Below are 26,077 nucleotides of genomic sequence, written 5' to 3' on the forward strand. Positions count from 1 at the left end.
CATCGAGGCTTCTGGATCCCAAGGAAAGGCTGGGAGGGAGAAGAGGCGGAGGGCTGCCTAGTGGCGGGAGGTGCCTTGGGCTCAGAAATGGCTCCCTCAAGACCCCCCCCCAAACACACCCTCCAGCTCAGCGGGGGGGGGATGAGGGAGGGGGGCTTCCCAGCCGGGAGACCCCTCCCCAAAATACGGGTTTTTCTGCTTCTGCAGCCGCTTCTCCTCCCAGGCAGAGAGACGGAGGCGGAAGAGTCCCAGGCGAGGAAGGAAACGCACACGCGACCGGGGGGGGGGGCAGGAGGGGGGCGCATGGTGCTGGGGGGGCGGGCCCTCCCTAATAATAATAATAATAATAATAATAATAATAATAATAAATTTTATTTATATCCCGCCCTCCCCAGCCGAAGCCGGGCTCAGGACGGCCCTCTGGGACTCTTCCCAGTTCAGAGCCAGAGGGACCCCTGCCACCCTTTCCCCGAGTTTCCTGCCAGAAAACCAGTTTCTCCTGGGCTCCCAGAACTATCTGACCCCATTTCCCACCCCAGAGCAGGGCTGGACCAATCAGAAGCCTCTCCATTGGGCAGCTGGCCAATCCCCTTTCAGATTCCCCTGGGCCTCCTCCTCTCCTTCGCCCGGTTTCCTGAGGGAGTTTTCCCCCTGAGTTTCCCTCATGGCTGCTCCCCCTCCCAGCTTCTCCTTCATTTCTCCTTCCTTCTCTTCCTGTTTCTCTTCTCCCTCATTGTTTGGGGGCAGCTGTATCCCCCCCCCCCCAATGGCCAGGGAGGCCCAGGAGGAGCCCATGGAGGCATCAGGGCCAAGAGATGGTGTTTTTCAAAAAAGGCGGGAACGCCATTTTGTTTTTCCCGGAGCCCCAGCCGTTTTCCCCAGAGACGCCATGGCTCCCCTGTGGGCCTCGGGGGTCCCAGGCTCTCGGGGTCTCTCCTCCCGGCTGAAGGAGGGCGGCACCTTTGCTCCTCAGCCGCCTTGCTGCCATGATGGCTTGGCCTCCGCAGGGCAGCCTCTCTCCTCGCCATGTTGGCCCCAGGGAGGAGGCCTCTCCGTTGGGAGACGCCAGGCAAGCGGCCCTGGGGGATCCGCCACGTTCTGCGCCAGGACAGGCAGCGAGGAGGGAAAGGCCCTCTCTGTCTCAGAGGCCCAAGGAGGAGGAGGAGGAGAATAATAATAATAGTAATAGTAATAAGGGTTTTGCCCCCTCAGAGGTGGAGGGTTGCCTCGGGAGAGTTTGATCCCCAGACCAGCATCCTTGGTCACCCCAAGAGTCAGCGCTAGGAGAAGGGCTCCACCTGCAGGCCATGGGGAAAGGGGGGCTCTTCCCCAGACGAGGCTGGAGACTCCCCTGCTGGCCCCTCGGGGCCCCAGGAGCCCTTTCTGGATGGCCCTTGCTTGCTCCCCAGATGGGCCAAGAAATCTGTTCCTCCCCCTCAGGCGGTAGTTGAACAGAAGTTGCTCCCACTCTGGATCCCTGCGGAACTGGCTGAACTGGGTTTCCTCCCAGTCCAGCCCAGACAAGAAAGAGAGGGAGCTCTCAGAAGAGGAAGCCATTGCGGAGAAGAACCAGACTCTGTTCTCTGCTGAGGGTCTTCTGCCTTTCTTCCATGGCTGCCATGGACAGAGGAAGACACAGCCCCCCCCACCCTGAATCCTCTGCAGGGCCCTGGGGAGCAAGCAGAGCCTGCCTCAGTTTCCTTCCCCAAGGCCTCGGGGGAACCTTGGGGTGCGGAAGGAGGGACCCCAAATGGAGCTCAGACTCCTGGCAAGTGGGGAAAGGAACATGATATAGCACTTTCCAGATGAGTCTTGATACAATACAATATTCTTTATTGTCATTGTCCCATACAGAACGAAATTGAAAAAATGTACAACAGACATTCAAAAACCAAGAAGCCTGCTATCCCAGCTATCCCAACCTGGTTAGCCCCCTAAAAACTCTGTTAAAAGGTAAAGGTAAAGGTACCCCTGCCTGTAGGGGCCAGTCTTGCCAGACTCTAGGGTTGTGCGCTCATCTCACTCTATAGGCCGGGAGCCAGTGCTGTCCACAGACATTTCCGGGTCACGTGGCCAGCATGACAAGCTGCATCTGGCGAGCCAGCGCAGCACACGGAACGCCGTTTACCTTCCCGCTGGTAAGCGGTCCCTATTTATCTACTTGCACCCGAGGGTGCTTTCAAACTGCTAGGTTGGCAGGCGCTGGGACCGAATGACGGGAGCGCACCCCGCCGCGGGGATTCGAACCGCCGACCATACGACTGGCAAGTCCTAGGCGCTGAGGTTTAACCCACAGTGCCACCCGCGTCCCTGATACCCCATAATTAAATACAATATACTCCCATAGAGACTACCTTACACTGCATTTAAAACCAAAATCACAACTGGATAGAAATGGTTCCTCAGATGGCTAGTCCTAATCTTTATAACCCTGTACCGATTTCCAGAAGGCAGAAGCTGAAAGAGATCATTTCTGGGGTGCGCACTATCCTGCACTATCTCTGCAGCTTTCTTATGTAGCACCTTCTGCAAATGCCCGCAGGGCCATGAGTAGTATGCATGAAAACATCAATGCTAAATTGAGCAGATACCTGGAGGCAGCGCGGATTATTGTGGGGGACTTCACTCACACAGATGTGAGGGCAGCACTCCCAAAATCCCATCAGCACATTGAGTGTGCAATAAGGGGAGAAAATACTCTTGACAAGGTGTATACGAACATTGGACAGGAATATGAGGCGCACCTCGGTGGTTCATGTGTCCCTGCTTCTGACACCAGTGTACACACCCCTCAGGAAACAAGGCCAGCTACAAACACGGATGGCTACAGTGTGGCCTGAGGAAGCCTCTCAGCAGTTGCAGGACTGTTTCCATCAAGATCTGTTTCGACCATCAAGATCTAGAAACTTCTACATCAACGGTCTTAGATTCAGCACAGGAAATGCACCAGGGAAAGGTATGTTAAGTTGTATCCGAATAGGAAGCCCTGGATGACGGGAGAGGTTAGGAGATTCTTGAAGGCCAGAAACTCTGCTTTTAGAACTAGGGACCGGGGACCGTATGGTATAGAAAGAGCGAACTTGAAGAGGGGTATCAGGAAAGCAAAAGCGGAGTATAGAGGAAAAATCGAGGACCATCTAAGAAATGATACTAGACAAATGTGGCAGGGAGTTCAACATCTGACTGGTTATAAATCGAGAAATACATCAGTGGTAGAGAGTACGGCTTCCTTGGTGGGACAGTTGAAGACCTTCTTTGCCCGATTTGAGGTGACACCAACAGTGGCTCCAACAGGGATGCCAGGGCTATTGGCCTCACTACCTGCAGGAAATGCTGTCAGGGTGGAAGAGGGAGAAGCGAGGCGAATATGAAAGGAGGTAAACACGAGGAAGGCTATGGGCCCAGATGGGGTGGCTGGCAGGGTGCTAAGAGATTGTTTGGACCAACTGGCAGGAATCTTTATGAAGATTTTTAACGAGTCTCTGGCCCAAGCCGCTGTTCCACCCTGTCTAAAATCTGGTACCATCATACCCCTGCCAAAAAACCCAAAGATAAACAGTCTGAATGACTTTCGCCCTGTGGCATTGACACCCATTATAATGAAATGTTTCGAAAAGCTGGCAAGGAACCGTATCATATCTTGTCTGCCAGTAGGACTTGACCCTTACCAGTTTGTGTAAAAGGCAAAGGGATCAACGGAGCATGCTGCGGCAATGGCTTTACATGCTGTCCTGACTCCTTTGGAGATGAAAGGGAACTATGCGAGATTGTTATTTGTAGACTTTAGTTCTGCATTTAATACTATTCTTCCGCATAGATTGGTGCCCAAACTATTAGACAAGGGACTTCCACCGTGTTTGTGCAGGTGGATATTAAATTTTCTATCAAACTGTTCCCAACGGGTCAGGATGGATTCCCACGTTTCTGCGGATCTCATGAAAATGGGGGTGCCACAGGGGTGCATATTGAGCCCACTTTTATATACGCTCTATACAGCTGACTGTGCCCCCAAATACCCCAGTAATAAGATCATTAAGTTTGCAGATGATACAACGGTGGTTCCTTTAATCACGGCTGGAGAGGGGCAGGCGGCCTATAGGAAGGATGTTGAGCAGTTGGGGGAGCGGTGCAGGAAAAACAACTTCCTCCTTAGCTGAAAGAAAACAAAAGAGATTATTGTGGACTTTAGGAATTGTAAATTGAATATTCAGCCACTCATTATGGAGGGGAAGTGTGTGGAACGGAGCACTTGGAATCGCCTCCACGGTCCAGGGACTGATCCGCCCTGGCTTCCTCCTCCGAAGTCCCTTCAGAAGGAGAAGGGGTCCCAGGTCTCCATGGGGGGAAGCGTTCCTGAGGCCTGTGTTCGAGGCCAATGCTTTCGCCTTTCTGGCTCCAGCCCACCTTCTCTGTGGTGTTTTTGTGAGCTGTAGAGATGGGATCACATGCCGACATTCCCAAGTTTTATAAGGATCCCTTGAAAAGGCTGAGAAACCTTCTTCTTTTGCCACTGAACTTTGCCTCTGCGTGATTTATTGGGAACCAGATGCATCCACTCCAAAGAAGCTTCTGCAGTGCCTTGGCATTGAAGACCCAGAAAAGAGACGGAGGGGAATGTGTGGGTCATAAGCTGGGAAGGAGTCGCTAAGAGAGGCAGAAGGTTGTGTGGGGCAGGCGAGGGAAGAGCAGGAGGAGACAGAAAGAGCCCCATGGAAAGACGAGGTTGGGCTGAGCTGGTGTGGGAATGAGCGGCAGAGAATGCATAGCAACTCCGGAAACGGTGAACAAGGCAAGCTATGATCTCGTTTGAGGAAAGGGAATTAAGATGCCTGCTTCCCCATCCCCAGTGGATTAAAATGTCCAAAGATTAGGAAAAGAAGAAAGAAGAGGAAGCAGGATTGGATGAACATTATAAGAGACCAGAATTTTCCATTGTGACTTGGCTGAGATTTGTTGGAACAGTTTTTAAAAGGCTTTATAGAAACTGGACCTAGAAACTGGAGAAATACTAATTTGGATTATTAGACGAACCTTATAAGAGTCATATTGCATTGTCTGAGTTGGTTAAGATTTGGTTAAGAGGGAAATGTAGGGAAAGTGTCATCTTGGTGAAGAGGAAAAGGGCTGCATACTAAATACAGCTGGGTTTATTCTGGAGTGAAAATTATGAATAATTGTTGCTACAGATGATTTTCAGACGGAGATGGGAGTTTCCTTTTCGGTAGTGGCCTTCTCGGTAGTGGCGCCTGCCCTGTGGAACCCCCTCCCAACAGATGTCAAAGAAAAAAACAGCTACCAGACTTTTAGAAGACATCTGAAGGTAGCCCTTGTGGTGGTAATAGGGTTAACCTCCTGAATGTCCTACATCTGGGGAGGAGCTTCCTACGTAAAGGGAAGCTGCAGGTTCTTTGTCTGTGTGAAACAGTTTCGCTTCTGCCCGGGAGAGAGAGACACACAGCATGTGTCCAAGCTCTGGTGGAGTTGTTTGTTATTTTACCTACTGATGTAAATAAAGGCTGTTTAGATAGAAGAAACAGCGTGCGGACTTTTCCTTTATCTCACACGGAAAGCACTCGCTGCTTGCTCTGCTGCTGCCTGGAAGAATTTATGCGCAGAGGAAACGCACCGGACTCAGGCAGTAATCCAAGCGGTTCTGGCTGTACGTTTTTGTGCTGTGAGAAGCAAAGTCCAGCTCTGAGATCCTGCCTGAAGCTGAGGCAGTCGTGGTTTTGCTGGCGAAAGCGGAGCTTGCTGCAGGAAGCATCTTTGAAGCACCGGCCGGCAGAAAGCGTCAGTAAGCTTAAAGCCCCAGGAAGGTGGCACAGCAGCAATCTCATGAATCTTTCAATGTGCCTTTTGAAAGGCTAAATGGCCACAATTGGGACGACTGGTCTCGCCAGATTCGTTACTGGTTAATGGGCAAGCAGCTCTGGGAGTGCCCCCAAGCTGATCCAGTACCGGCAGCTGCAGGGGCCAATGTGGCCGAAGTGGAAAGGGCTGCTGGCGCAGCAAAAAAGGATCAGAAAGCCATGTCCCGTATTGTAATGGCCATGGAGGCTTCGCAAATGCCTCACATTGACGGTTTATTGACTTGTCACGGAATTTGGCAAGCTTTAACGAGGGTCCACCAGTGCACAACAGCTGGGGCCAAGATCAATGTGATACGCTTCCTGTTTCAGAAGAGACTGTCCCCAGGGGAATCGGTACGTGACCACATTGTGCAGATGCTGGCCATTTTCGCTAAGCTGCGTCAGCTCAACGTACATTTCCCAGGTGAGCTGAAAGCTTCCACTCTGCTGAGCTCTTTGGACCGGAGTTATGAGAACCTGGTTCTGACAATGGAAGTTATGCCACCTGCGGAGCTGACGACTGAATATATTCGTGGGAGATTGATTGATGAACAGGAAAAAAGCCAGAGGGCAGGGAGAGGAGGCACAGGCTGCACCCCAAGAAAGGGGGGGGGCAGCAAGAAGCAGTGAGGACTCAGTAAAACCCTTTGTCTCCAAGTGCTGTTTTCGCTGTGGGTCTACGTCACATCTCGTGAGAGATTGCCCTGCAGAGGCTCAGGAGCCGAAGGTCAGCCAGAAAGGAATGCAGATAAGGAGCTCCTCAACAGCGGCCAGGCGTGTGAAAAATTCCCAAGGTCCCAACCGAGGTGAAAGTAAAGCGAAAACGTCGCTGTATCATCTGGCTGCTTCAATGGCAGTAGTGAAACCATCTAGACCGGAAGCCAGCCTCTCCTTTACTGTTGACACAGGCACTACCCACACGTGAGTGCCATCTGCTGGACTTCTTCGGAACTGCAAGACTGTGCAAAGTGGAAGATTTGTGTCACTGGCAGATGGAAGCAGAGACCCACTGACTCAGTCTGAGACTCTGTACTGTTCATTCCTGGACCATGAGGTTCAGGCTTTTGTGGTTCCAGAAATTCCAGTGATGGGAAACACCTGTTCAGTGTTGAATGCAAGAATAAGCTGTTTGTGGCTGAGATGCCTATTGCAGATGATGAACCCCCTGAGGTAACACAGGTGCAGTGCACAAACGTCCCACCATACGATGGGTGCACTCATATATGGCATCGAAGACTGGTGCATTCTTGTTGGAATTATGTCAAAAAAGCCCCAGAGTGTACAGAGTGGTGTAAATTAAAGGGATGTGATAAGTTTTTAGATTGCAGAGCCTGTAAGCAATCCAGGGTAAAAACATGCTCATATCCCAGGTCTAGCAGAGAGACAAGCAAGCCCTTTGAGCTACTCCATGCAGATTTGTGTGGCCCAATGCCAGTAGCGAGTCTGGGTGGGTCCAAATACATTTTGCTTCTTTGGGATGATTTTTCAAGGACCTCCTCGGTTTTTTCGATTAAACACAAAGGGGAAGCTGCTGCACTGATTAAAGATTGGATCACATTGGCAGAGTTGAAATATTCTACAAAACTGATTAACTTTCAGAGCGATAGAGGGGCGGAGTTTACTGGGTCTGCCCTGCAGAATTTCTTCCTCCAGAAGGGAATCAGTCACAGATTGACAGCACCACCCAGTCCTGAACAGAATGGTGTTGCTGAACGTAAGAACCGAACACTGCAAGAGGCTGTGGCTGCCATGCTTTTTGACGCAGGACTCCCACAGCGCTTTTGGGCTGAGTGTTGGAAGGCTGCTGCGTTCACGCAGAATTGCGTGTTTAATTCAGCTGTAGGGGACACGCCCTATTTTCTGCTGCACGGTAAGAAGCCCAAAGTGCATTTCTTGCGTGTTTTTGGCTGTGAGGCTTGGGTCCTCATCCCAAAGGCCAAATGCAGAAAGGGTGGCCCAAGGTCCAGGAAAATGATCTTTTTGGGTTTTGAACCAGGGACCAGAGGGTGGCGGTTTGCATATCCTGATGGCAACCAGTCCCAGCTGCTTGTGAGCAGCAGTGCTGAGTTTTGTGAGCAAAGTGGGTGGGCACGCATCCATGGTAACCCAGATGTTCTTTCAGAACAGTTTCTTGACTCAGATGAGGAGGAAGAGGAGGGAACTGATCCCGTTGGTGAAGAACAGAGTCCAGAGCAGGAGCGGCCCAGAACCCCTCCAAAGGCTACTGTCAAGTCTGAGCCAAAGAGTGAGCTGTCCTTGCCCACAGGCCCAGCTGTAAGGTTCAAAAGACGCAGCAGGTCAGAGGGGGAGTTCTCTGACACTGGGGATGGTCTAGCTGGCCCTAGTGGGTCAGAGGGGGTACCAGAGCTCACACTGAGGTCAACCCGAGCCACAAAGGGTAAACTGCCTGACAGGTTTGAAGCCACAAGTGTGTGGGTTGGTGTGGCTCAGTGTGAACCTGAAACTTTTGAGGATGTTCCGAAACTGCTTCAGGAAGAAGCCAGCAAATGGCATGAGGCGATGCAGAAGGAGATGAGCTCAATGGAGTCTCTGGGTGTGTTCTCCCTCACAACGGGTAAGATTGAGAAACTGCTTGAGAAGCTCCAAATGTCTGAGTTATGACACCCATGGAGACTAGCTATGTGAAAGACAATCAGCAAGTAGAACACACTGCGTTTGAAAATACTGAGCTCTTCCAGTCAGCTCTGGGTAGCCTATTGTATCTGTCCCAGTGGAACAGACTTGACATAGCGTTTGCTATTAATCTGCTCAGCCGGGAAGCTTCAAGCCCAAGTGTGCAAGCCTGGAATGGTATCAAACGGGTCCTGCGTTACCTGCAAGATACCAAAGACTTCTGCCTTAAGCTGTCAGCCAAGGGCGACATCAAGCTGACGTGCTGGGTAGACAGCGATTGGGTGAATCTGGCCGATAAGAATGGTGGTAAAATTTGGGAGCTCTTTGGTTGGGTGGAGTTCCTGAAAGCAAAGTCTCAAAGCACTCTCATCTACTGAGGCTGAGTTCAGTGCATTTCTGAGATTTGCAGGGAACTGGAGTTCTATGTGTGTTTGGTTCAAGAGATCTGTGGAGAGAGTTGTTTGCCTGTCACTGTTTTGGAAGACAATCACTCTGTCTGAAGTTGGCAGAATCTGGGCAGTTTAAGGCCAGGACCAAGCACCTAGACATCTGTTTCCAGCATGTGTGTCAGAGTGTTCGGGCTGGATTAGTTGCATTGAAATACTGTCCCTCTGCCTGGAACCTCGCTGATGGGGAGTTCTGTGAAGGTCTGTGTTTGGGGTAAGTAGTGTTTAGGTAGAAGAAACAGTGTGCAGACTTTTCCTTTATCTCACACGGAAAGCACTTGCTGCTTGAACTGCTGCTGCCTGGAAGAATTTATGCACAGAGGAAACGTGCCGGACTCAGGCAGCAATCCAACAGCCCTGTTTAGGGAAGCTTTTAATATTTGATGGATTACTGTATTTTAATATTTTGTTGGAAGCTGCCCAGAGTGGCTGGGGAAACCCAGCCAGATGGGAAGGGTATCAATAAATTATTATTATCATTAACATCATCATCATCATCTATTTTTTGTATTTCTTTTTGTATTAAGATTCTTTATTTTGAATTTAGGAGGACACACACAGGAAGAGGATAGTTGGAGGTGCGAGGGACCTGCAAGGAACGCAGGGACAGATCTCTCAGGGTGGGATATGGGGAGAAGAGGGGGTCACGCAGAGGAGAAGTGGGGGAGCCTGCCTTTCTATGTGTTGACGAATGATATGATATATATAATACAAAGGTCATAAACAGTATTTTTAGTGTATTCCCCCCCCCCTTTTTCCTTTCTATACAATCGTATTTTGTACGGGTTGTTTAATATTTTTTGTTTTATTTCTCTTTTTTGGTTTCCCCTCTGTATGAATTGTTTGATGGCGAGTGAGATGGTAGGTGCTTTTGAAGCTCTTTCCACATTTCAAGCACTGATAGGGTTTCTCCCCTGTATGAATTATTCGATGGGAAGTCAGATGGTGGCTGTGATTGAAGCCCTTTCCACACTCCAAGCACTGATAGGGTTTCTCCCCTGTATGAATTCTTCGATGGCTAGTGAGATTGGAGCTATTAGTGAAGCTCTTTCCACATTCCAAGCACTTATAGGGTTTCTCCCCTGTATGAATTCTGTGATGGGAAGTGAGACTGGAGCTATTAGTGAAGCTCTTTCCACATTCGAAGCACTGATAGGGTTTCTCCCCTGTATGAGTTCTTTGGTGCAAAGTGAGTTTCGTCCGCTCCCGGAAATTCTTCCCACATTCGAAGCATTGATAGGGTTTCTCCCCTGTATGAGTTCTTTGATGCAAAGTGAGTTTCGTCCGCTCCCGGAAGTTCTTCCCACATTTGAAGCACTGATAGGGTTTCTCTCCTGTATGAATTCTTTGATGGGAAGTGAGAGTGTGCCTCTGACTGAAGCTCTTCCCACATTGCAAGCACTGATAGGGTTTCTCCCCTGTATGAATTCTTCGATGGGAAGTGAGATCACCACTCAGACGAAAGCTCTTTCCACATTCCAAGCAGTGATAAGGTTTTTCCCCTGTATGAATTCTTTGATGGAAAGTGAGATTCACCTTCTGACTAAAGCTCTTTCCACATTCCAAGCAGTGATACGGTTTCTGCCCTCTATGAACTCTTTGATGGAAAATGAGAGTGGACTTCCGGCTGAAGCTCTTCCCGCATTCCGAGCACTGATAGGGTTTCTCGCCTGTATGAGTTTTTTGATGCAAAGTGAGCTTGGCCCCATCCCCAAAGTTCTTCCCGCATTCGAAGCACTGATAGGGTTTTTCTCCTGTATGAGTTTTTTGATGGGAAGTGAGATTGTGCCTGAGACTAAAGCTCTTCCCACATTCCAGGCAATGATAGGGTTTCTCCCCTGTATGGATTCTTCCATGCAAAGCAAGATCACCTTTCTGACGAAAGCTCTTCCCACATTCCAAGCACTGATAGGGTTTCTCCCCTGTATGAATTCTCTGATGTGAAGTGAGAGTAGTACTGTGCCTGAAGGTCTTCCCACATTCCAAGCACTGATAAGGTTTCTCCCCTGTATGAGTTCTTTGATGTAAGGTGAGTTTCGTCCGCTCCCGGAAGTTCTTCCCACATTCAAAGCATTGATAGGGTTTCTCTCCTGTATGAGTTCTTTGATGCAAAGTGAGTTTCGTCCGCTCCCGGAATTTCTTCCCACATTTGAAGCACTGATAGGGTTTTTCTCCTGTATGCATTCTTTGATGGTAAGTGAGACTGTTCCTCTGACTGAAGCTCTTCCCACACTGCAAACACTGATAGGGTTTCTCCCCTGTATGAATTCTTTGATGCAAAGTGAGAGTATTACTGTGCCTGAAGTCTTTCCCACATTCCAAGCACTGATATGGTTTCTCCCCGGTATGAATTCTTTGATGGAAAGTGAGATTCCGGCGGTTACTGAAGCTCTTTCCACATTCTCTGCACTGATACAATTTCTCCCTGCTCTGCCCTCTTTTGTGTGCAGTGAGACTATCCCTCTGAACGAAGCTCTTTCTTTGACGGGAGGTGGAATTGTAGCTTTGACGGATGTTCTCTCCACACTCTGAATGTTTATTTGACTTTTCCACTATGTGGATTCTCTTATGGTCCCCCTTGTTGTTCCCTTCCAATTCATCACCATCTGCAATGAAGAGAGAAGTGAATTAGAGCCTCAGGAAGAAATGGAGCTCCAGATCATTGAACAAAGGTAATGAATGCTTGTGATAGAGGAAGAACTAAAAATAGTTAGATGTGGGGCCTTTCTACAGTTTTCACTGCTTTGGTTGGCTGGTATTAACTGACATATTGCTTGGCTTTTATCTGGAATGGATTTTGTTTGCCTCAATCCTGGAATCCACTCCTTCTCCAAGGTCAGTCATCTCTTTGGTCAATCAAATGCAAACAGAAGCAAAAACAACAAGCCCAACAGAATTTACATCAACTTCCCTAAAAACTCTGAAGCCGGCATTTAAGAAGGCCTGGGTGGTTCAGACAAGCCTGGTCACTGTTTTAAAATTCATGACTAGACGAAGAACATTCAGAGAGGAAACAGTTGATATCCCTCCATTCTGGGTTCACGGTGGGGGATGTTAGAATCCCAGATGCTCTTGGTCTCCAGCCAAACAGTTGAAGTTCATCACATACAGGCATGTATGGAACGCCCACGTCTCATCTGTTAAACAAACAGCAGCACCTTCACCTAAACACTCCCCATCAGCTGCTGCCTCAATCTAGTCGGTCTAAATTTAAATTTATACGTAAATCGCTTTCTTCACTTTGAGCTCCCCTCCCATGTCCATGAGGAGACTGTATTGTTTCATTAGCAACAAAAGAGGAAAAGTGACTATAACTCAGTTCAAACCAATTCATGAACCCAGAACTCATACACCGACCACTAATGATGAACCATATTGTCAGGGCTGGCTCCTGGTCCCAGCTCACAGAGGACCAACGCTGGCTGGTATTTATGTACAAAAGTCTTTATTGAAGTACAGTTTCCATTTCCACGCCGCAGCGCTCCAGCTCTACGTCTAGACTTTAGACCGGCGAAGCTCCATCTGAGTCTCCGCCCCCTGTACACCAGTTTAAGACTCTAGCTTTACTCCACCTCTTCTTTCTCCTCTGGGTCCTGCTGCCCTCCGGGGCCCCTGTCTCCCTGGATTCCTCTGAGGCTGACGATGACCCCCCTGACTCCTCCCTCTCTCTTCGGCGGGCTTTAGGACCTGGCTCTCTTCCCGGGCTGCCAACTGTGCCTCCCTCCTGTACATTTGAACTTGGCGCGCGCGCGCGTTTTACTTTCCTGATGACCGTTTCCTCACTCCCCGACGGAGGTGTGGTCAATCCTGCCTCACGTTCTCCTGCTGGCAGCGCTCCACCTGATCCCGATGCCTGGGACTCCTCCCCCCTACTGCACTCTGGGGGGGACGTGGGCCCTGATTTCCAACTGCTACTCTCTGAGTCCCCTCTGCCCCCTTCTTCCCGAGGTGTCCCCCTGGGCACTCCCCTTGCCCTGACCATGGGAGCTCCTTTCTGTGAATCGTCCGATTCACTGGAAAGACTCAGAGACCTCGGATCGCTGTCATCGCTGACATTTCCTTCGGACTCCTCCCCTTCACTCTCCATTTCCTCCTTATCCTGTGCCTCTGCTCCTGAACCCCTGACATCCATCCCCCCCTCGAAGCCCCCCCTTCCCCCCTCCCCTCCTTCAGGCGCGGGTGCCGGGTGCTCCGTCGTTGTGGGGGTGGTTGGCGGATACAGTTCGTCCCCCTTGGCGTGCATCCAACCGGATAAGTCCAGCTCGTCCTCCGTGCTCTCGCCGACCTCGATTTCCTCTGCTTCCATCTCTGTGCCGCCGTGCTCGAACCCAAGGTCCTCCCCCAGCACGTCCGTGTCCATCTCTCCCCCGGTGACCTCTGGGGCCGTTGCCTGCCAGGGACCCCCCATCCACCTCCTGCTCCACCGCTCCTCTGGTCGATCGTCCCACCACAAAGATTGGCCTGAGGCAGACCCTGAGGGCGATCCCTCCGGGGAGCGTGTGTCCAGTGCCGGTTCGTCGTCCGAGGTGAACCCCTGGAACGTGCTGGCTGAAAGCGTGGGTGTGAAAAGCCAGTCGTCGAAATACTCGGCTGGCATGGGTCTGTGCGGGAACAAGGCATGAAACTCTTCCTTGAGAAGAGGCTCGTCCAAGGCATAGTCCGGCACCCAACTGTTGGCGCTGGCCGGGGTACCTTCTTTGGCGAGGAAATATTCTACTCCCTCTTCCCCCCATCTCGAGTCTAAAATCTCTGTGACCTGGTTGATGGGTTCCCCCCGTGGCGACCCCCTCCTTGTGTGCGTCTCCCTATACTGGTCTGGTGCCGTGCCCTGCGCCTGAAATCTGTGAGGTGCTTTGTAGGGCGTGAGCACTGACCTATGGAACACTGGGTGCATTCTGGACCCCTCCGGAAGTGTCAACCGGAAGGCCACTGGATTGATCTGTGCCTCGACTTGGTAAGGTCCTAGCTGCTTATGCCCGAGCTTCTTCTTCGCTAACGATCTGGTCGGCACTGCCTGGGCTGCTAACCAAACCCAGTCTCCCACTTGTATGTCCTCCCCAACCCGTCTGTGCTTATCAGCCTGCAGTTTGTATGCGTGCTTTGCTAATTCTAACTGCCTCCGAAGCTGTTCATGCACCTCCTGCAATTCTGACACTAAGACTTCCGCTGCCTGTGGCTCCCCCTCCCCCAGTCTCTCTAATCCCGGGAAGGTTCTGGGATGTCTCCCGTTGTTGGCGAAGAACGGTGTCACGCCCGTGGACACGTGCTTCGTGTTGTTGTAGGCGAACTCAGCGAGCGGCAGGTAGTCCACCCATGTTGCCGGCTGCTGATTTGTATAGCATCTCAGGTACTGCTGCATGATGGCGTTGACTCGCTCCGCTTGTCCGTTGGTCTGCGGGTGTCTCGCCGACGCTAGGTTGATCTTGACGTTTAGGAAACCCATCAGCTTCTGCCAGAAGTTCGAGATGAACTGCCGCCCCCTGTCGGACAAGATAGACCGTGGCAGACCGTGCACCCGGAAGACGTGGTCTATAAACAGTTTGGCGGTCTGTTCCGCCGTGGCCACCTTCGCGCACGGAATGAAGTGGGCCATTTTGGTGAACATGTCCACCACCACTAGCGCTGCCGTCTTGCCCCTCGAGCTGGGTAAATCCGTGACAAAGTCCAGGGCCACCCTCTCCCACGGTGCACTCGGGGTTTGCAGCGGTTCGAGCAGCCCCGCCGGAGGTTTGTGCACTGACTTGGCCCTTTGGCAGGTGTCGCACCTCGCGACGTACTCCGCGACTTCCACCCTCATCTTGGGCCACCAAAAATCTCTGGCAACTAATTCTGCCGTCTTCTCCTTGCCAAAGTGCCCTGCTGTGGGTGCGTCGTGCAACTGCTGCAGTACTTTCGCGCGGAGGTCGTCTCCCGGTACGTAGAGGGCCCCTCTGCGGATGAGCAACCCGTCGCGTATCTGGAACTCATCGTCCTTCGCCGTGCCCTTGTGCACCTCCTCCATCTTGGCTTGTGCAAAGGGGTCTTCCTGCAGCGCTCGACGTACAGCTTCCAGGTCCACGGTTGCTGAAGCGCACGCCCACGCTTCCGGTGCGAAAATGTGCTTGGCCGCTGCTGGTGTCGCCTCCTCGAGGTATTGCGGCTTCCTGGACAGTGCATCTGCCATGATGTTGTTGTCGCCTGGGATGTACTCTATCCGGAAGTCGAAATCTGCAAAGAACTCCGCCCACCGTATGTGCCGCTGGTTCAGGAACCTTGCCGTGCGCCAGTACTCCAGGTTCTTATGGTCCGTGCGAACCTGCACTGTGTGTTTGGCTCCGATGAGGAAGTGCCGCCACGCCTTGAATGCTGCATGAATGGCCAGCAACTCCCTGTCCCAGATGGTGTAGTTCTGCTCTGACTTGCTGAGCTTTCGAGAGTAGAAGGCGCACGGTCTCCAGTTCCCCTGCGGGTCCTGCTGCAACAGTACAGCTCCCACGGCTCTGTCCGAGGCGTCCGTTTCAACCCTCATCGGTCTGCTGGGATTCACGTGCAGTAGCTGCTCCTCGGAGGAGAAGAGACGCTTGAGGTTCTGAAAGGACTGCTCCGCTTGCTCCGTCCAGATGAATTTCTTCTTCTTGGAGCTGAGCGTGTCTGTAATGGCCGCTGTCTGCATCGCGAACCCCTTGATGAACTTGCGGTAAAAGTTGGCGAAACCCACAAAGCGCTGGACCTCCTTCCGGTTGCGCGGGCTCTTCCAGTCCAACACTGCTCGAACCTTGGCGCTGTCCATGGCTAGCCCCTTGTCCGACAACTTGTAGCCCAGGAAATCTACCTCCTTCCTGTCGAACTGGCACTTCTCCAGCTTGGCGTACAGCCTATGCTCCTGCAGTCGCTGCAGAACTTCCTTGACGTCTCCCTCGTGGGTCTCCTCCGATTCTGAGAATATCAGGATGTCGTCCAGGAAGCAGACGCATTTCTTGTAGAGGAGACCCGCCAGTACGTGATGCATGAAGGCTTGAAAACAGTGAGAGCCATTTTGTAATCCAAAGGGCATAACTCTGTATTCATAGGTGCCCAGGGGCGTGAACATGGCAGTCTTCCACTCGTCGCCCTCCCATATGCGGATCAAGTTGTACGCCCCTCGCAGATCCAACTTTGTGAAAACGCGTCCTTTCCTCACCGTTGCCAGCAGGTCGTCTATTTTGGGCATGGGAAAGGCCGTGGGCTTGGTTCTGGAATTTAAAATTCTGAAGTCTACCACAAGTCTTTTTTGGGGCGTGTCCTTCTTCTTCACAAAGAATACAGGACTGCCCCCCACTGCCTTCGACTCCCGGATGAAACCGCGCTTCAAGTTGAGGTCTATGAACTCCCTGAGTTCCTGCATCTCGTCTTCAGACATGGAATACAGTTTCCCTGTTGGCAGCGTCGCCCCAGGCAGGAGGTCAATCTTGCAGTCATAGGGCCGGTGGGGAGGCAGTGTCAGAGCTGGCTCCGGGTCCCAGCTCACCAAGGACCAACGCTAGCCGATCGTACAGTAACAAAGTCTTTATTGAAGAATAGTCTCCATTTACAAGTCTTAGCGTCCCAGCCCTACGTCTGGACTTTAGACCGGCGAAGCTCTGTCTGGATCTCCGCCCCCTGTGCACCAGTTTAATACTCTAATCTTACTCCACCTCTTCCTTCTCTCTCTCTTCCTCTGGGTCTTACTACCCCCCGGGGTCTCATTCCTCCTGGACTCTTCCGACGCAGAGCTTGACCCCTCTGACTCCTCCCCCTCTCTTCGGCGGGCTTTAGGACCTGGCTCCCTACCCGGGCTGCCCACCTTGCCGCCCTCCTGTACATTTGAACTTGGCGCGCGCGCGCGTTTTACTTTCCGGATGACCGTTTCCTCGCTCCCTGACGAGGGTGTGGTCAGTCCTGCCTCACGTTCTCCCTCTGCCTGCGCGCTCCCTGATCCCGATGCCTTGGACTCCTCCCCCCTACTGCACTCTGGGGGAGACGCTGGCCCGGATTTCCAGCTGCTACTCCCTGAGTCCCCTCCTTCCCGAGGTGTCCCCCTGGGCTCTCCCCTTGCCCTGACCATGGGGGCCCCTTTCTGTGAATCCTCCGAGTCACTGGAGAGACTCAGAGACCTCGGACTACTGTCGCCGCTGACATTTCCTTCCGACTCCTCCCCCTCGCTCTCCGTTTCTTCCCTCTCCTGTGACTCTGCTCCTGAACCCCTGACATCCATCCCCCCCTCGAAGCCCCCCCTTCCCCCCTCCCCTTCCTCCGGCGGGGGTGCTGGGTGCTCCGTCGTTGTGGGGGTGAATGGTGGATACAGTTCGTCCCCCGTGGCGTGCATCCAGTTAGAGAAATCCGGCTCGTCCTCCATGTCTTCGCCGACCTCGTTCTCCTCTGCTTCCATCTCCGTGCCGCCATGCTCGAACCCAACGTCCTCCCCCATCACGTCCATGTCCCTCTCACCCTCGTTCCCCTCTGGGTCCGTTGCCTGCCAAGGGCCCCTCAGCCACCTCTCCTCTCCTCGATTGTCCCACCAAAAGGAGCGGTCTGAGGCAAACCCCGAGGGCGAGCCCTCCGGTGAACGTGTTTCTAATGCTGGTTCTTCGTCCGAGGTGAATCCCTGGAACGTGCTGGTAGAAAGCGTGGGTGTGAAAAGCCAGTCGTCGAAATACTCGGCTGGCATGGGCCTGTGTGGAAACAAGGCATGAAACTCCTCTTTGAGGAGAGGCTCGTCCAGGGCATAGTCCGGCACCCAACTGTTGGCGCTGGCCGGGGTACCTTCCCTTGCGAGAAAATATTCGACTCCCTCTTCCCCCCATCTCGAGTCCAAAATCTCTGTGACCTGGTTGATGGGTTCCCGTCTTGGCGACTCCCTCCTTGGGGGGATCTCCTTATACTGGTCTGGTGCCGTGCCCTGCGCCTGAAATCGGTGAGGTGCTTTGTAGGGCGTGAGCACCGACCTATGGAATACTGGGTGCATTCTGGATCCTTCCGGAAGTGTCAACCGGAAGGCCACCGGATTGATCTGTGCCTCAACTAGGTAAGGTCCTAGCTGCTTATGTCCGAGTTTCTTCTTAGCTAAGGATCTTGTCGGCACTGCGTGGGCCGCTAACCACACCCAGTCTCCCACCTGTATGTCTTCACCAACCCTCCTGTGCTTGTCAGCCTGCAGTTTGTATGCGTGCTTTGCCAGCTCTAACTGCCTCCGAAGCTGCTCGTGAACTTCCTGCAATTCCGCCGCCAAGACTTCCGCTGCCTGTGGCTCCCCCTCCCCGTCTCTCTAATCCCGGGAAGGTTCTGGGATGCCTCCCGTTGTTGGCGAAGAACGGCGTCACCCCTGTGGACACGTGCTTCGTGTTGTTGTAAGCGAACTCAGCGAGCGGCAGGTAGTCCACCCATGTCGTCGGCTGTTGATTTGCATAGCATCTCAGGTACTGCTGCATGACGGCGTTGACGCGTTCCGCTTGTCCGTTGGTCTGCGGGTGTCTCGCCGACGCTAGGTTGATCTTGACATTCAGGAAACCCATCAGCTTCTGCCAGAAGCTCGAAATGAACTGGCGCCCCCTGTCGGACAAGATAGACTGTGGCAGTCCGTGCACCCTGAAGACGTGGTCTATGAACAGTTTGGCGGTCTGTTCTGCCGTGGCCACCTTCGCGCACGGAATGAAGTGGGCCATTTTAGTGAACATGTCCACCACCACTAGCACTGCCGTTTTACCCCTTGAGCTGGGTAAATCCGTGACAAAGTCCAGGGCCACCCTCTCCCACGGTTCGCTCGGAGTCTGCAGCGGTTCGAGCAGTCCCGCCGGAGGTTTGTGCACTGATTTGGCCCTTTGGCAGGTGTCGCACCTCGAGACGTACTCCGCGACTTCCCCCCGCATCTTGGGCCACCAAAAATCCCTGGCAACAAGGTCTGCCGTCTTCTCCTTGCCAAAGTGCCCGGCGGTGGGTGCGTCGTGTAACTGCTGCAGTACCTTCGCCCGGAGGTCGTCTCCCGGTACATAGAGAGCTCCTCTGCGGATGAGCAATCCGTCTCGTACTTGGAACTCGTCGTCCTTCACCGTGCCCTTGTGCACCTCCTCCATCTTGGCTTGTGCAAAGGGGTCCCCCTGCAGTGCTCGACGGACCGCCTCCAAGTCCACGGTTGCTGCAGCGCACGCCCCCGCTTTCGGAGCGAAAATGTGCTTGGCCGCTGCTGGTGCCGCCTCTTCAAGGTATTGCGGCTTCCTGGACAGTGCATCCGCCATGATGTTGTTGTCGCCTGGGATGTATTCTATCCTGAAGTCGAAATCCGCGAAAAATTCCGCCCATCTGATGTGCCGCTGGTTTAGGAATCTTGCCGTGCGCCAGTACTCCAGGTTCTTATGATCCGTGCGAACCTGCACGGTGTGCTTGGCCCCGACGAGGAAGTGCCGCCACGCCTTGAATGCTGCATGAATGGCCAGCAACTCCCTGTCCCAGATGGTGTAGTTTTGCTCCGACTTGCTGAGCTTCCTAGAGTAGAAGGCACACGGTCTCCAGTCTCCATGCGGGTCCTCTTGCAACAGTACGGCGCCCACGGCTCTGTCTGAGGCGTCTGTTTCAACCCTCAGCGGTTTGCCGGGATTCACATGCAGTAGCTGCCCTTCGGACGAGAAGAGACGCTTAAGGTTCTGAAAGGACTGCTCCGCTTGCTCCGTCCAGATGAACTTCTTCTTCTTAGAGCTGAGCGTGTCCGTAATGGCCGCCGTCTGCATCGCGAACCCCTTGATGAACTTGCGGTAAAAGTTGGCGAACCCCACAAACCGCTGGACCTCCTTCCGATTGCGCGGGCTCTTCCAGTCCAACACTGCGCGAACCTTGGCGCTGTCCATGGCAAGCCCCTTGTCCGACAGCTTGTAGCCCAGGAAATCCACCTCCTTCCTGTCGAACTGGCACTTCTCCAGCTTGGCATACAGTCGATGCTCCTGCAGTCTCTGCAGAACTTCCTTGACGTCTCTCTCGTGGGTCTCCTCAGATTCTGAGAATATCAGGATGTCGTCCAAGAAGCAGACGCATGTCTTGTAGAGGAGACCCGCCAGGACGTGATGCATGAAAGCTTGAAAACAGTGGGCGCCATTTTGTAAACCGAAGGGCATAACTCTGTATTCATATGTGCCCAGGGGCGTGAACATGGCAGTCTTCCACTCGTCTCCTTCCCGTATGCGAATCAGGTTGTACGCCCCTCGCAGATCCAACTTTGTAAAAACGCGTCCTTTCCTCGCCGTCGCCAGCAGGTCATCTATCTTGGGCATGGGAAAGGCCGCGGGCTTGGTCTTTGAATTTAAGAGCCTGAAGTCTACCACAAGTCTTTTTGGGGGCGTGTCCCTTTTCTTCACAAAGAATACAGGACTGCCCCCCGCTGCCTTCGACTCCCGGATGAAACCGCGCTTCAAGTTGAGGTCTATGAACTCCTTGAGCTCCTGCAGCTCGTCCTCAGACATGGAATACAGTTTCCCGGCTGGCAGCGTCGCTCCTGGCAGGAGGTCAATCTTGCAGTCATAGGGCCTGTGGGGAGGCAGCTTGTCCGCTTCCTTCTCGCAGAAAACCTCCAAAAACGCTGCGTACTTGCGCGGCACTGCTTGCAGCGTGCCTAATTGTAGCTGCGGGTCGTCCCCTCCTTCTTCCGGGCTAGGAAGGATGCAATGTTCCGCGCAATAGGAGGAGCCGAAGGTCAGTTGGCGCTGATACCACGCCAATGCTGGGCTGTGCCTGTGCAGCCAACTCATGCCCAGGACTACAGGCGTGTCCGACAGGTGGGTGACGTTAAAGCTGATGACTTCTCGGTGATTTCCAATCCGCATCACCATTGGTTGCGTTTGTTGCACCACCTGCCCCCCTAACAAGTCTCTGCCATCCACCGTGACAACGTTCAGGGGCAGTGTGGCTGGTAGCAGTGGTATATTGTGCTGCTGAATGAATTCCAGTCCTATAAAGTCAGCGTTGCTGCCGGAGTCAATGGTGATCGGCACCTCCACAGTGCGTCCATTGGGCAGTTGGAGAGACGCTGTAAGCTGCACCACTGGTTTGGGTGGGAGGGGGTCTGTGGGTTGCAAAAGTGCTGGGGATTGTTTCATTGACTTGTCTGGCTGCACCCCAGTGCCTCTTCCTCCAGCCAGACTCCGTCGTTTAACTGTTGCTGCGTTTTCAATTGAGCTGCTTCAGCGACTGTTGCCGAGGCTGCAGTGTGCTTGTGGAGCCTCTGGGGACACTCTTTCGCCATGTGTTGAGCACTGTCGCAGATGTAGCACTTCCTGTTCCCTCTAGGAGGCTTCGTTTTGGCTGCTCCCGGCGTTAGGGCTCTGTTAGCTGACTGAGCCCTGGCACCTCCTATCTCCATCGGCTCTTCTCCCCCTCCCTGCGAGGGTGTGGAGTGCGCACGCGCTGCTTCTCTGGGAAAGAAGGGAGGTGCTCTGGCTGGTGCCCTTCCCCAACGCCCTTCTTCCCTGTTGCAAGGACGTTCTTCCAGATGCACCCCGATCTCCAGAGCCCTCTGGACTACCTGCTGGGTGCTCCTTGGTCTCTCCCCTCTTCCAATCTCCGCTTTTACATCTGCATTCAACCCCTCCCAAAAGAGGTCTCTGACTGGCGCAGAATCTTTTTCCCACCCCAGGGCATGAACCAGTCCGAAAAATCGAGTATGGTACTGCCGCACGCTGGCTTTGCCTTGTTTAAGTCCATGTATGTCCCTCCTGGCAATATCGACGTCTACCTTTGATAAAAAGCATGAGTCCATTGCTTTAATAAAAGCCTTCGCATCTTGGAGCGCTGGATCATTGTCCCTCCATAGATTCCGCAGCCACGTTTTGGCTTCCCCATGCAAATGGGACAGGATAAACCCCACTCTCTCTCTCTCATCTCTAAAGTCTTTGTCAAGGAGATCCAGCGCAAACAGCAGGTCTGCTCTGAAGTTGGGGTACTGCTGCAAACTCCCGTCGAAATGCGATACAAGGCTGCCTCCCCTCCTCCCCAAACCAATGCCTTCTGCCTTGGATCCCGTTTGCCCCTGTTTAGAAAGCACGTCCAACCTGGCCTGGAGATCCCGGCAGGAGGTAACCATTTCCTCCTCTCTCTTCCTGGATGCAATTACCTCCGTGCTGAGGTGCGTCACCGCTTCTTGCAGGGCTTTTATCTGCTCTTCCGTCGTCATCTTGCCTGAGTTTTGTGAGCTCTGTAAGCACCCCTCCTCTGTCCTCGCTGCGTCGACTCACGTGGCGAGGTTCTTGGTGCCAAAACTTTCAAATTGGAGACAGAGCTTACTGTCAGAGCTGGCTCCGGGTCCCAGCTCACCAAGGACCAACGCTAGCCGATCGTACAGTAACAAAGTCTTTATTGAAGAATAGTCTCCATTTACAAGTCTTAGCGTCCCAGCCCTACGTCTGGACTTTAGACCGGCGAAGCTCTGTCTGGATCTCCGCCCCCTGTGCACCAGTTTAATACTCTAATCTTACTCCACCTCTTCCTTCTCTCTCTCTTCCTCTGGGTCTTACTACCCCCCGGGGTCTCATTCCTCCTGGACTCTTCCGACGCAGAGCTTGACCCCTCTGACTCCTCCCCCTCTCTTCGGCGGGCTTTAGGACCTGGCTCCCTACCCGGGCTGCCCGCCTTGCCGCCCTCCTGTACATTTGAACTTGGCGCGCGCGCGCGTTTTACTTTCCGGATGACCATTTCCTCGCTCCCTGACGAGGGTGTGGTCAGTCCTGCCTCACGTTCTCCCTCTGCCTGCGCGCTCCCTGATCCCGATGCCTTGGACTCCTCCCCCCTACTGCACTCTGGGGGAGACGCTGGCCCGGATTTCCAGCTGCTACTCCCTGAGTCCCCTCCTTCCCGAGGTGTCCCCCTGGGCTCTCCCCTTGCCCTGACCATGGGGGCCCCTTTCTGTGAATCCTCCGAGTCACTGGAGAGACTCAGAGACCTCGGACTACTGTCGCCGCTGACATTTCCTTCCGACTCCTCCCCCTCGCTCTCCGTTTCTTCCCTCTCCTGTGACTCTGCTCCTGAACCCCTGACAGGCAGCTTGTCCGCTTCTTTCTCGCAGAAAACCTCCAAAAACGCTGCGTACTTGAGTGGCACTGCTTGCAGCGTGCCTAATTGTAGCTGCGGGTCATCTTCTCCCCCTTCCTGGTCAGACAGAATGCAGTTTTCCGCACAGTAGGAGGAGCCGAAGGTCAGTTGGCGCTGGTACCACGCCAGCGCTGGACTGTGCCTGTGCAGCCAACTCATGCCCAATACTACAGGCGTGTCTGACAGGTGAGTGACATTGAAGCTGATGACTTCTCGGTGATTGCCAATTTGCATCACCATGGGAGGCGTTTGGTGCACCACTTGCCCCCCCAGCAATTCCCTGCCATCCACCGTGACCACCTGCAAAGGCAGCGTGGCCGGCAGTAGTGCTACTTTGTGCTTTTGAATGAAATCCAGTCCTATAAAGTCCGCGTTACTCCCAGAGTCAATGGTAATTGGCACTTCCATAGTGAGTCCATTGGGCAGTTGAAGCAACGCTGTAAGCTGCACCACTGGTTTGGGTGGGAGGGGGTCTGTGGGCTGCAAAATCTCTGGGGATTGCTTCACTGACTTGTCTGGCTGGACCCCAGTGCTTCTTCCTCCAGCCAGACTCTGCCGTTTCCCTGCAGTGGTTCTCCCTGGTAAGCTGGGTTTGATACTGTTGCAGAGGCTGCAGTGTGCTTGTGGAGCCTCTGGGGACACTCTTTCGCCATGTGCTGGGCACTGTCACAGATGTAGCACTTCCTGTTCCCTCTAGGAAGCTTCGCTTTGGCTGCTCCCGGTGGTAAGGCTCTGGTAGCTGACTGAGCCCTGGCACCTCCAATCTCCATCGGTTCTTCCCCCCCTCCTTGGGGGGGTGTGGATTGCGCACGCGCTGCATCTTTGGGAAAAAGGGGAGGTGTTTTCGCTGGTGTACGTCCCCAACGCCCTTCGTCTCTGTTCCATGGACGTTCTTCCAAACGCACGCCGATTTCCAGCGCCCTCTGAACCACTTGTTGAGTGGTCTTAGGTCTCTCTCCCCTTGCAATCTCATCTTTCACATTTGCATTCAATCCTTCCCAGAAAAGGTCTCTGACTGGAGCAGAATTCTTCTCCCACCCCAGCGCGTGGACTAATGCAAAAAAGCGGGCATGATACTGCCTTACACTGGCTTTGCCTTGTTTGAGACCATGTATGTCTCTTCTGGCAATATCGATGTCTATCTTTGATAAAAAACATGAATCCATCGCTTTAATGAACGCATCCGCATCTTGGAGCGCCGGATCATTATCTCTCCATAAATTTCTCAGCCACGCTTTGGCTTCCCCATGCAAATGGGATAGGATAAACCCCACTTTTTCTCTTTCATCTCTAAAGTCCTTTTCCAGCAGATTCAGCGCAAAGAGCAAGTCTGCTCGGAAATTAGGGTACTGTGGTAAACTCCCGTCAAAATGGGATACCAGACTGCCTCCCCTTTTCCCCAGCCCTATGCCCTCTGGTTTGGGTCCCGGTTGCCCTTGTCTAGTGAGCATGTCCAACCTGGCTTGGAGATCCTTGCAGACTGTATCCATTTCCTCTTCCCTTTTTCTGGAGGCACGCACCTCTGCGTTGAGTTGAACCACAGCATTTCGCAGGTCTGTCCGTTCCTGTTCTGTAGTCATCTTGTCTGATTCTTGTGAGCTCGCAAAGCACCACTTCTCTCCCCTCGCTACGTAGACTCACGTTGCGAGGTTCTTGGTGGAAAATCTTTCAGGAGATGGAGCTTACTGTCAGGGCTGGCTCCTGGTCCCAGCTCACAGAGGACCAACGCTGGCTGGTATTTATGTACAAAAGTCTTTATTGAAGTACAGTTTCCATTTCCACGCCGCAGCGTTCCAGCTCTACGTCTAGACTTTAGACCGGCGAAGCTCCATCTGAGTCTCCGCCCCCTGTACACCAGTTTAAGACTCTAGCTTTACTCCACCTCTTCTTTCTCCTCTGGGTCCTGCTGCCCTCTGGGGCCCCTGTCTCCCTGGATTCCTCTGAGGCTGACGATGACCCCCCTGACTCCTCCCTCTCTCTTCGGCGGGCTTTAGGACCTGGCTCTCTTCCCGGGCTGCCAACTGTGCCTCCCTCCTGTACATTTGAACTTGGCGCGCGCGCGCGTTTTACTTTCCTGATGACCGTTTCCTCACTCCCCGACAGAGGTGTGGTCAATCCTGCCTCACGTTCTCCCGCTGGCAGCGCTCCACCTGATCCCGATGCCTGGGACTCCTCCCCCCTACTGCACTCTGGGGGGGACGTGGGCCCTGATTTCCAACTGCTACTCTCTGAGTCCCCTCTGCCCCCTTCTTCCCGAGGTGTCCCCCTGGGCACTCCCCTTGCCCTGACCATGGGAGCTCCTTTCTGTGAATCGTCCGATTCACTGGAAAGACTCAGAGACCTCGGATCGCTGTCATCGCTGACATTTCCTTCGGACTCCTCCCCTTCACTCTCCATTTCCTCCTTATCCTGTGCCTCTGCTCCTGAACCCCTGACATCCATCCCCCCCTCGAAGCCCCCCCTTCCCCCCTCCCCTCCTTCAGGCGCGGGTGCCGGGTGCTCCGTCGTTGTGGGGGTGGTTGGCGGATACAGTTCGTCCCCCTTGGCGTGCATCCAACCGGATAAGTCCAGCTCGTCCTCCGTGCTCTCGCCGACCTCGATTTCCTCTGCTTCCATCTCTGTGCCGCCGTGCTCGAACCCAAGGTCCTCCCCCAGCACGTCCGTGTCCATCTCTCCCCCGGTGACCTCTGGGGCCGTTGCCTGCCAGGGACCCCCCATCCACCTCCTGCTCCACCGCTCCTCTGGTCGATCGTCCCACCACAAAGATTGGCCTGAGGCAGACCCTGAGGGCGATCCCTCCGGGGAGCGTGTGTCCAGTGCCGGTTCGTCGTCCGAGGTGAACCCCTGGAACGTGCTGGCTGAAAGCGTGGGTGTGAAAAGCCAGTCGTCGAAATACTCGGCTGGCATGGGTCTGTGCGGGAACAAGGCATGAAACTCTTCCTTGAGAAGAGGCTCGTCCAAGGCATAGTCCGGCACCCAACTGTTGGCGCTGGCCGGGGTACCTTCTTTGGCGAGGAAATATTCTACTCCCTCTTCCCCCCATCTCGAGTCTAAAATCTCTGTGACCTGGTTGATGGGTTCCCC

At 53.5% G+C, this 26,077-nt stretch overlaps 1 protein-coding gene across 11 annotated transcripts in view; it reads right to left on the reverse strand.

The window, feature by feature from the left end:
- Positions 1–9,287: 9,287 nt before the first annotated feature.
- LOC310670180 (uncharacterized protein) overlaps positions 9,288–26,077 on the reverse strand; it is a 99,386-nt gene continuing 82,596 nt past the window's right edge. For all 11 annotated transcript variants that reach the window (XM_083424995.1, XM_083425003.1, XM_083425005.1 and 8 more), the window contains one exon: positions 9,288–11,535. In XM_083424995.1, the coding sequence (XP_083281121.1) occupies positions 9,692–11,535 (1,844 nt within the window). In that variant the 3' untranslated portion in view covers positions 9,288–9,691. The remainder of the gene's footprint in view (positions 11,536–26,077) is intronic.

The sequence above is a fragment of the Podarcis tiliguerta genome, assembly GCF_965153285.1.
Source record: "Podarcis tiliguerta genome assembly, chromosome: 2".
In the NCBI taxonomy this organism is placed as follows: domain Eukaryota; kingdom Metazoa; phylum Chordata; class Lepidosauria; order Squamata; family Lacertidae; genus Podarcis; species Podarcis tiliguerta.